Below are 11,803 nucleotides of genomic sequence, written 5' to 3' on the forward strand. Positions count from 1 at the left end.
TACACCCTGTGCTAGTGTGGACATGAATCCCGCTCCTTTGCAGCCCTTCCTGGAGCAGCTGCCAGCCCACTATGAGCCACACGATGTCAGCAACTCATCATTTACTGAGGTCCAACTGCCAGCAAAAGACCGTCCCTGTTCTCCTCCATTGCCATGAAAATGGCAGATCCCCCCACCTCTCCAAAAAGCACCTGTGGTCCTGGGAATTCAGGAAACCCACATCCTGAGCCCAGTTCTGCCACTAACTTGTTCTACAGCAGTTTGGCTGTTGCTCTGGACTTCAGTTTCCTCATCTGCAAAATGAAGAAATTGGATCAAATTACCATTAAGGTCTTTTACTTCTGCAAACAGCTGTAGTCTCACACCTTCAGGGAAACCATTGCAATGGAGACTAAACTTATAGCCCAAGGTGTGTAACCAAGGCTGGATTTCTCCCCACTCCCACCCCGTGCCTTCCCACCCCTCCCAGACACCACCCCTTTTCCTGATGCTGTTGGTGGCACCTGCATTCCAGACAGCTGGGAAAGCTTCTGAGCCTCCGCCCTCATCTTGACTGGGTTAGCTCTCAAAAGAGAAGCCCAGGGACGGCCAGGCATGCTCTGGGGCTCCTCCTTCTTCCGGGGGACCGGTCCCTGATGTCATAACTGGGTAACTATGGTAACCCGTCATGGGGACAGCTAAGTACCTCACAGAGGAGGCTGGGTGCCTCATTTCTGGAGTGAGACTAGGAAGAGAAGATGAACAAATCCCTGGATTATCTAGCCTACCCTGTAATCGTCTCTAATCATAGTCAGAGCACATCATTCAGGAGGAAACTGGACTTTGACCACTATGTATTTCATAAGAATAGAATACAAACAGGTACGTGGGGCAATTTGAACCGGACACTGCGATTAGGGTTCTGAAAGGGCCCACCTTAGAGATATTGACAGTAAACCAGACCAGTACATGGCTTTGCAAATTTATCTTCCACCAGGGAGTTCATTTGATGAATATGCTCATTTAAACTCTTTAAAGCCAAAGTAAGGTAGACAGAGGATAGGACTTCAGCATCCAGTAGCCAGGCTAGTCGTACTGGGAGAGGGTGGGAGAGAGGTTTCTTTGATTAAATTCAAAGGATATTTATGTCTGTAAATTTTATTTTTCACAGCCCTCACCATTCTCTCATGTCTGCTCAAAACTCTCCAAAAGATGTCAGTTTGGGAAAGTCAACTAAACCAAAATTCCTGAACTGGATTAGTTCAGAATTCAAACTTGTAATGTTTTAATCAGGGCCATTGTCTAGAATGTCTAAGGCTACTAAGAGGACACCTGTGATGTAACATTGCTCTCTTTCCCCCCTCTCTAGTGAAGCCTACTGTTGATACCAAGCCTCCAGTGGTGCACACACCACACATTTTAAAACTGAGCAAACTACAGGTACTTGTTCCTGCCATTATTGATTTTATCTGTGTCCTAAAGAGGGCCAGTTTCCCAGAGCCTTCTAAATACCCACCTCACCAAAGATTCCTTCATCCTTCTCCTCCCCAAACACACCACCCCTGGATTCCTCAGCTTCTCTCCCAGTCTCCACTGTGGCCCCCAATATGCCCCTTTGGCACAATCCCAGAGGAGGGGGATGCTCAGCCGTTGTGTGATGGAGCATCATGTAGCAATGACGTCACCATGATGGGGTGGGGTTTCTCACCAGGGTGAACAAAAGAAATTCGACAAAATCGAATATGAAAACAAGCAACTGTGTCAGAAAATTGCCAACGCCCACCGCGGCCCCGCCAAGGTGGATTGCTGGAACGAATATTTCTCTAAGAGGTAGTGTTCTTTCTCTTCATTTCATTTTCCAAAAGTCAAAACTGACTTCACCCTTGTTGGGTTTTAGTGCCAGAGGAATACTTAAGGGAAGTTATCTTGAGGGATAACCAAAGAGGCCAAGTTAAGGAGAAAGTAAACCACCCCAAACAGGGACCTTTCTCTAGCGTTAAAGGGACTCTTCAGAGTCCTATTCAGAGTTTGTCACAAGAAAGCACTTTTGTAAAATGGTGACCATAGCTGGGACTACAGCACTCTTAAAATTGCTTCTGCAAATATTTCCTGAACTACCATGTGCTAAGCACCAGGACTACAGAGGTGGAATGAGAAGTATATTTCCTAACTCCAAAGAACCCAGTGTCAGGTAAGGGGGACATTTATGTAAATAGTTACGCAGTGTGATCAGGGCTCCAAAGGAGTGTATGCAGGGAAAGAAGAGTGTTGTGTGTGTCTGTGTGTGTGTGCTGGGGAGGGGGGGGGGGAGTGTCAAGAAGTCTCTCCTAATCCTTGTATCCTGAAATTGAGTTGAAAGCTGAGGGGAGTGAGGTGAACCAAAACTTGTCATCAGCCATTTGTGATTTATCTGTAGGCAAGACCTTCATTCTCTAAACCAGAGATTCTCAATCCTGGTTTCACATAATAATGCCTGGAAAACTTTTGCAAAATGCCAATGCCCAAGCTCCATGCCAGACCCATAAAGTAGAATTTTCTAGTAGGCAGCAGGGCTGAGAACCACTTAATCTGAAAAGGCTTTGCACGTTTCTCAGAGTGTGGTCTGGTTCAACAGGCGTACAGGGCCTCAGGGCTCGGCGGGACAGCTGGTTCCCTGCACTTTGGCAGCCTGGATTTATGACATCACGACTTCATCTCCCCCACTCCCACCCAGGAGGAGAACTTTATTCTTCACACGTCTTGGGATTTTGTATTTTTCAGCTTAAACAGAGAAAAAAGGAACCGGGAGCTAATGAGAATCACCGTGGAAAACCAGGGCATTCTGAAGAGGCTTGGTGATTGCAAACCCCACTATGACCGCAGGTCGTTGGAGTTAGACTGGCAGGCACGTGGGTACTCTGTGATATTCCTGTGCACGCACAGAGTTTGCGTTCAGAGTAGAGCCGATCTCAGGAGAGACCCCTAAGCGGCTGAGGGTGAAATCATGAGAAATGCAACAATCGTTGAGAGAAAAACTACCCAGAGCCTACAAAGCTAACAACAGGAGCAAACCATCCACCAGCTTGGTAGCAAAGTCATTATGTGTCAGCTTCAGAGAATATCTGGTAGCATCTTCCCTCATCCCTTAATTCATTTAGGCTGAATGGACAAGCAAAGGGGATGAGGGTATACAATTCAGTATGTGGTTGGTTTGCTTCATTTAAGAATGGCTCTTCAAGAAGGAAAAAAAAAAGCCATCTGCAGTGCTTTTATAAACTTCCACTCCCTGGCTTTGGTCTGGAAGCCTTTTCTAAGCCATCCATAGGATTTAGTACTTCAACTTTCGCATCAGCACCCTGGCATTGACATAAATCTTTCTGATTCTTTTCCTTCAAGAATTCAAGGCGCTATATCAGAAATACAACCAAGTGTCTTCTCTCCTGAGATGAATAGGTATGTCTTCACATGGCTGCTCTTTATTAGAGAACACGGTGATCACAGTTGATGCCAAAGTCTTAAAAACCGTGTAGATGGAGAACGAGGGGCCCAAATAAGGGGTGGATTTTGCTCTTCTGTAATATTGATTGGATATCCAGTCAGGGACTAGAGCTCTGTCTTTGTTTCCTCTCTGCATACAAGTAGGAAATGACTGCCTTTTGGCATCAGCTTTGAGTCTTTACATGAGTCTAAGGGGAAGTGATTTGTTTCAATAAGACATAAACAGGAGGTCTTGTGGCTTTAATATTATGCTAAACTTATATTACAGATCTCTGTCACTGTTCAAAAGTAATATTGTGTTGGCATTTTGTATTATTTCATATTATTGGTAATGACTAAGTTTCCCTGCTCTGCTGCTGCCCCTGGGGAGAAGGATAGATGGACACTCAAGCTTTCCAAAGAACAGTTCTGTATAACTGATGGCTCTCCATTTCTCTCCCTGTCCTCTCCCTGAATACAAGGTTACGCACCATGGAAAAGACAAGAGAAGGCCCTAGGATTTCTTAGCTGCTTAGGATTTCAAGACACTCCTAAGTGGCTGAATGCTCGGTCTTAGGATGCTACAATAAAGTTTGGAATATAAAATGAGTAAGTTACATTTAAAGTACCCAAAGGCTTTAAGTTCCATCCCCAAATGGAGACAGAATGGGGCAGGCAGAAGGAAAGATGCAACAAGCATTTTTATGGGGGGCTATGAAAAGTTTTAATGAGAGAGAGAAAGAGACAACTTTTTAAAACATACACCATCACCACCACCCCGGGGGAAAGAATAGGTGGGGTGTGATGATCCAGCCACAAGTTCAGCTCTGTCAAAATGGAAAACAAAAGCATATGAACACATGACAAGACAGTGCTGCATGTCTTCTGTAATTGGTCTAATTATTTTGAAAGACAGTAGATCTTATATGTTCTTATCACAAATAAATGTTCTATTTTAAAATAATTAGATTTACAGGCAGTTGCAAATAAATGTATGGTGGGGCCTCCTGCACCCTTCACGCAGCTTCCCCCAATGTTAACATCTTGTGTAAATACAGTACAGTATCAATCTAGGAAGTTGGCATTACTACAATCTATAGAGCATATATAAATTCACAATTATACATGCACTCATTTGTATGTAGGTGTATAGCTAGTTTTATGTAACTAGCATGTCTAGTTTTGTATAAGTACAACCACATTCGAGGCAGTTAACTGTACCATTATGGAAATACTCTACTGTACTACCCCTTTTGGCCACAGCCTCTCTCTTCCTCCAGCCCTAACCCCTGGCAATCACTAATCTGTTTTCCATCTCTGTAATTATGCTGTTTCATGAGTGTTACATAAATGGGGTCATGCAGTATGTATCCATTCTTTTCAGATTGGCTTTTTTCACTCCATATAATTTCCTTGAGGTTCATCCAGGTTGTGTATACCAATAATTCATTCCTTTTTATTGCTGAGTAGTATTCCATGGTAGGAATGTACCACAGTTTATGAATGTACCATTCACCTACTGCAGGACATTTGGGTAGTTTCTAGTTTTTTGACCATTTTGAATAAAGCTGCTGTGAACTTTTGTGCACAAGTTTCTGCATGAAAATAAGTTTGATTTCTCTGGGATAAATGCCCAAGAGTGTATTTGTGGGGTTGTATGATATGTCCATTTTAAAAGAAACTGTAAAGCTATTTCCAGAGTGGCTGTACCATTTACATTCCCACCAGCAATGGATGAGTGAGCCAGTTTTTCCACATCCTCAGCAGCATTTGATGTTACCACCATTTTTAATTTTAGGCATTATAACATATGTGCAGTAGAGAAACTTGCATTTCTCTAATTAATGAAGTTGAACATCTTTCATATGCTTACTTGCTATCTGTATATCCTCTTTGGTAAAATATTGGTGCATTTGCCCATTTTCTAATTGGATTGTTTTCTTTTTATTGAATTTTGAGAGTTTTTTACATATTCTAGATCCAGGCCCTTTGTTGGATATGTGATCTGCAAAATATTTTTTCTGTAATTTATCTTTTCATCTTCCACAGAGCAAAGCATTTTAATTTTGATGACATTCAATTTATCAATGGTGAAACTGTTCTGTATCCTGACTCTCTCATATCAATATCCTGGCTGTGATATTGTGTATAGTTTTGTAAGGTGCTACCACCTGGGGAAACTGGGTAAAGGGTACACAGGATCTCTCTGTATTATTTCTTTCACACATGTCAATCTACAATTATCTCAAAATAAAAAGTTTAAAGAAAAAATCAATATGTCCAAATATAAATTCATTTTTAAACTGGTTCCAGTTCATCTCAGTTTGAGGAACTATTCTTCTAGACATCCAGGTGAGAAGTCTGGCAGTCATCCTTTAGTTCCTCTCTTTCATCCCTTCCTCCTTCCTGCATATTTTTAATCTACCAGTCCTGCTTCTCAGTCTTTGTATATGCTACTCCCCATTTCAGGCGCTTGTGATTTACAACCGGTATTATTAATGCAAAAATATGCCCATATCACTTTCTAGCTTAATACCTTCAATGATTTGCCATTCCTTCCAGAATGAGCCACACTTCTTAATATGGCACCCTTCAATCCTGTTCCTCCTGTCTTGGAAGCCTCTATCAACAGGAATTCTTAGTTCAAGCAACAGAAATTGACTTTAAGTAGTGAAATAATTTATTGAAAGAATATGAAATAGTTAACAGTATTTGCTAGAAAACTGCAGAACCCAGCTTCAAGCGGCACATCAAGGGACAATGCCCCAAGTCTTGCTGTAGAACTGGTCTGTGGCGCTGTGGCTAGCACAGCTGCCCTTGCTCTATCTAGAACTGGATCTTGCTGACCTGCTAGTGCTGCCTCTGAAAAGTCTTCACTGTCTCCGCCATTTTGTGTCACTTTCTCCCAATTCCAACTCAGTGAAGGTGTATCTGATTTGTGTAACTTAGATCATATATGCTCATTCCTTATCTGCAAGGGAGGTTGGGGGAATGAGTATCTGCCTTTTTCCAATGCTGAACATGAGTTCTGCTTCTCATTCTCACCAGAATAAGAAATTTCTCCCCAGTTAGAATGAGGCTCAGATACTAGAATTTCACAAAAATGACAAATGTCTGCAAACTTATATCTCATCATTCCTTGCCTTTTTCAACTAACAGAAGACATGTTTTCTTCTCATCCCATTCATCTGTTGTCCCCTCTAGCTGGAAAATCCATAGTTCTATGTCTTTACCTGGAAAACACCTGTACATTATTTATACAAGCAAGTCCATTCTCTAGGAAGTTTCCATGAACTGCTCAGGTTATATTAGGTATTCTTTTAAATGTTTGGAGATTTTCCTGTTGAGTCCATTATGGTCAGAGAACATACTCTATATTTCCAATTCTTTTAAAATTTATTAATATGATCTATCTAGGTGAATATTTCATGGACATTTGAAAAGAATGTATATTGTGATGCTGTTGGGGGAAGTGTTTTATAATGTCAATTAGATACTGTTGGTTGATGGTGTTCAGTTCTTTTATACACTGGATAACTTTCTGTTCTAGTTCTATCAATTGTTGAGAGTAGGGTGTTGAATTCCCCAATTATAACTGTAGATTTGTCTATTTCAACTTTTAGCTCTATCAGTTTTTGCTTCATGTATCTTATTTATTTATTTTTAAAGCAAGTGGTGCTCAAGCTGTTTTTTTTAATGAATTTATTTTTTATTTATTTATTTTTGACTGTGTTGGGTCTTCATTGCTGAGCGTGGGCTTTCTCTAGTTGTGGCAGGCGGGTGCTACTCTTCATTGTGGTGCACGGGCTTCTCATTGTGGTGGCTTCTCTTGTTGCAGAGCACGGGCTCTAGGTGCGCGGCCTTCAGTAGTTGTGGCTCGCATGCTCTAGAGCGCAGGCTTAGTAGTTGTGGCACATGGGCTTAGTTGCTCCGCGGCATATGGGATCTTCCCAGATCAGGGATTGAACCTGTGTCCCCTGAAATGGCAGGCGGATCCTTAATCACTGCATCACTAGGGAAGTCCCTGCTTCATGTATTTTAAAGCTCTGGTGTTTTAAAGCTCTTCATGTATTTTAAAGCTCTGGTGCATATACATTTAGGATTGCTATACCTACTTGGTGGAGTGATCCTTTTTACCATTTTATAATGTCCCTCTTTGTCCCTAGTAATTTTCTTTCTCTGAAGTCTACTTTATCTGATAATAATATAGCCTTTTAAAATGATGTTTTTAGGGGCTTCCCTGGTGGCGCAGTGGTTGAGAGTCCACCTGCCGATGCAGGGGACACGGGTTCGTGCCCCGGTCCGGGAAGATCCCACATGTTGCGGAGCGGCTGGGTCCGTGAGCCATGGCTGCTGAGCCTGTGCGTCCAGAGCCTGTGCCCTGCAACGGGAGAGGCCACAACAGTGGGAGGCCCGCGTATCGCAAAAAAAAAAAAAAAAAAAAAAAAAAGATGTTTTTAAAAAAATTGTTTGCATAATATTTAAGCTTCCATCGTTACTTTCTGACTACCTATGTACACTTGTAGATGACGTATAGTTGGGTCAAGTTTTTTTAATCCACTCTACCAATCTCTGTCTTTTAATTGGTCCCTTTATCCTCCTCACTTTTAGAATATAATTATCTTATGTATTTCCTCTGCATACACGGAGCATCACATCAGATGGGGTTATAACTTTTGTTTCAACCAGAAAATATGGATAAAGAAACTCAAGAGGTGAAGAACAATCTATTATGTTTACTTCTATTTTTACCTTTTCAGTTGTTTTTTTCCCTTCTGAAAGTCCCAGCCTTCTTCCATTTTGTTTGGAGAGCTTCCTTTAGCCATTCTTTAAGGGTCAGTCTCAACAAATTCTGTTAGTTTCCCTTCATCTAAGAATGTCTTTATTTCTCCTTTGTTCCTGAAGGATAGTTTCCTCACATATAGGATTCAAAGTTGACAATCTTTGCTGTCAGCACTTGATAAATGTTGTGTCACTTTTTCTGGCCTCCACAGTCTCCTTGATAGTAATACTAAAACAGAACTTGCGTTAGTGTTCCTTCCCCATTGTTTCTCCCTGTTCTTAAGATTTTTTTTCCTTAGTCTTTAGTTTTTAGAGGATTAATTATGATGTATCTTGGTATGGATTTCTTTGGGCTTATCTTATTTTGAGTTTATCAGCTTCTTGAATATGTAGATTTATATCTTTCATCAAATTTGGGGAATTTTCAGCTATTATTTGAGTACTTTTTGGTCCCACACTTTCTCCTCTCCTTCTGGGACTCTGATGATACAAGTGTTAGCCCTTTTGTTATTGTCTCATGGGTCCTTGAGGCTCTCGTTTTGTTTTTTTTTCCCAGTCTGTTGTTCAGATTGAGTAAATTTTATTGATCTGTCCTCAAGTACCCTGATTTGATCTTCTGTCATTTCTACTCTACTACTGAGTTCATCTGAGTTTTTAATTTTACAATAACTTTTCATTTCTATAATTTCCACTTGGTTATTTTTCATAGCTTCTATTTCTTTGCTAAGATTTTCTGTTTAAAAAAATTTTTTTTCAAGAGAATTTGTTATTGATTGTTGAAACATTTTTACTACAATTGCTTTAAAATCCTTGTTAGATAAATTCCAACATCTGAATCATATCATATTGGTATCAGTTGATTTTTTTTTTTTCTTATTTAGATCGGGGTTTTCGTGGTTTGGGATATGATGAGTGATTTTCTATTGTATCCTGGATATTTGGGTAATTATGTTAGGAATCTCTTAATGCTATTTACATCTTCTATTATAGCAGGTAGGAGTCCTGTTTAGGTGTAGTGTGTAAGTTTCTGCTTCTTTTATGGGTTTTATTTCCAATGACATTATAGTTTTCTGAGCCTTTGCAATAATATTCTGGTCTGCTTGTTCTTTGGGTGCTTCCAGGACTCCCACTCAATCCCTGCTGGTGTCTTCTGCAGTGTAGGAAGGTGCTTCCCTGGGCTGCACAGTTTTGCTGGACCACCTTCTGCAGAGGGGCAGGCAGACACTGCTGGGCCTGGGTCTCCTAATATCACTGGGTGGACGGCAGGGAGACATAGGGCTTCAATCCTGCTCTGAATGAACTGGGCCACTTGCTGGTACCCAGGTGTGGAGCTAGGGCTGGAGCTCCCCAGTAGGTCTCTACTAGGCTTCCCCTTCCCTGTCCTTTGGCAGAGAAAGCAAGCTTTTCTCCCTTCCTCTCTCCCTTCCTCCCTCCCTCCCTTTTTTCCTTCCTTCCTTTTTTCTTCCCTGTCTCTGTCTATTGGTGGTTCTGGTTTGCAGGCCTCTCCAGAGCCCAGTCGGGTGTGGGAGATGAAAAGAAAACCCAGGAAAGTCACCACGTTGTTGTTCCTCAAGTCCTGAGGTTCCCTAATCAATCCACCATCTTCTTTCCAGCTTTCAGAGTCCTTTTATCATTGTCTTTTTAATAAATTTCCAAGGTTTTAAGTTGTATTTAGAGTTGAGGAGGAGGGAAAAATGATTCTACATCATCTTGTTCTGAAACCACAAGCCTGGCTTTTAAAGGAAGCAGTTTAAGACTGTATTCAAAGGGCAGGAAAAAAAAAATCCATATCGACTCCACCAGTTAGAGAAATACTGCTTATTAGTTCTAAACTATATGATTCAAGAATGGGTTTTGTGCATATGTTGGTCTGTAGTTATTAAATAAGTCACCAAATGTTTTCACTTTTTTGGACGCATGATCCTGTGATTGGTGGCATAAATGATGTAACCCTGAGTAAGTGGATGTAAAACTTTGATGGGTCACATGTCTTAAAGCACGTATGTTTTCAAACATACAATGGTAAAAGCACAATTGGCTAATGTTTAACATAGCTAAGCATTGCCTGTGAAGGACAGATGGTTATAATTTTCTTAAACCCATTTCCTTCAGGGAGTGGAGTAGATGGTATAGATTACAAATTTATGGATCAAGGATGGCAAACAGGATAACCCACTTGCCAGTTCTGCTCAGTTGAGACTGGATACTATACCCTGAAAGATCCAAAGCAGTGCCTACATTCAGCAAGAGAGTACTGTGATCAGTTAGTGCTATCTGCCACAGGTATAAGAATGGTTGGTGGCAGCACATATGCCCCACCCATCTAACATCCTTGACCTAGAAAAGCCCTCCAGAGCTCACATTCTCTCTGGTTATAGACACAGGCAGAGAGCTTACTGGCATTTGAGGGCCCAAGGGGGAAAAAAAGGTACATTTTGAGAGGTATGAAATAAGAAGATTTCTTGGTGTGAGACCCAGAGTGATGGACTCTTGCAAAAATTTTGCCCAGGGGGTCAGAACATATGTGCTACTGGCTGGAATGGGACTGGGAATCGAATTTACACACATTCCACCAATATATATCTGCGAACAGGTGCTTTTTTTTTTTTTAAATAAGACTTTTCTTTTTATGAACAGCAAAAACACTTTACAAATGACCTGTCTCTGGGGCCCTGTCCATTCTACTCACAGATTTCGTAGCAGCCAAATGACTGCTGTCAACACAGCTTGCCTTAGAGGGTGAGAAGGCTATTTTGACAGGAAATAAAGCGGGCATCACATTTTAATGCCTTGCTTCACAATACACATGAAGGGAATGATTACTATTTCATCTGACAATTGTGCAAAAATATTAAGAGGCGGAAAATGTCTGTTGTAGTATGAAATACAAAAAAAAAAAATCATCTGTTATTCAACCATTGTGCTCCTACAATGGGGGAAAACCACCCAGATGGGACTTCAGAGTTGGTGAGGATCTCCACCAAGGGGCCTCCCTAAGTGATTTTTCTGGAGTAATTTTAACTTATGTGTTTTTTGCCGGAGAGCTGAGTTTAGATCCTGGCTCTCCTGAATAATACACACAACTTGGCATATGCCATTCCACTTCAAAGGGCAGCTGCCCTCCCTGTGCTGGTTCTATGTGGAACAGCTCAAGACTATTTTCACTTGATAAGAATCCAGTACTTTGTAAGTGCAAAGAGGCCCTCATCCTTTTGCTAGAAAGGTCTGAAGAATGTGATCCTGTTAGGTGGACCTACCAGGTTCATGAGCTAGAATGTGGCATAGGTATCCTTGTGTAAGAAGGCAAAAATGGAAATTTCTAAACGGGCAGCAGATCTCCCTGGTGCTTCACCCTTCACCTGGCCTCCTTCTTTTTCTCATGAGGAAAAGAGCTTGAAAATTTACACATGTAAGCAGCCTATTTTCAGTCTTAGAAGCTGCAACCACACTGCATATTATTGTAAATTCTAGCTGGGAACACATTCCTCACTTCTAAGTCCATAATTTAACAGGTAGCCTCAATTATGGGACCACAAAAGTGATTAATGACCATCTCTGGTATTACGAAGACCTGGGCTCAAATACA

General features: G+C 41.3%; 1 protein-coding gene across 1 annotated transcript; it reads left to right on the top strand.

The window, feature by feature from the left end:
- Positions 1-737: 737 nt before the first annotated feature.
- Positions 738-3,402, top strand: CFAP97D1 (CFAP97 domain containing 1; the record flags this gene model as incomplete). The annotated part of the gene is made up of 5 exons (XM_079726375.1): positions 738-861; positions 1,349-1,419; positions 1,691-1,809; positions 2,740-2,863; positions 3,355-3,402. 5 exons carry the CDS (start codon positions 738-740, stop codon positions 3,400-3,402), a joined length of 486 nt encoding a protein of 161 aa, XP_079582501.1.
- Positions 3,403-11,803: the final 8,401 nt, after the last annotated feature.

Source organism: Hyperoodon ampullatus, assembly GCF_949752795.1.
Source record: "Hyperoodon ampullatus genome assembly, chromosome: 19".
In the NCBI taxonomy this organism is placed as follows: Eukaryota; Metazoa; Chordata; class Mammalia; order Artiodactyla; family Ziphiidae; genus Hyperoodon; species Hyperoodon ampullatus.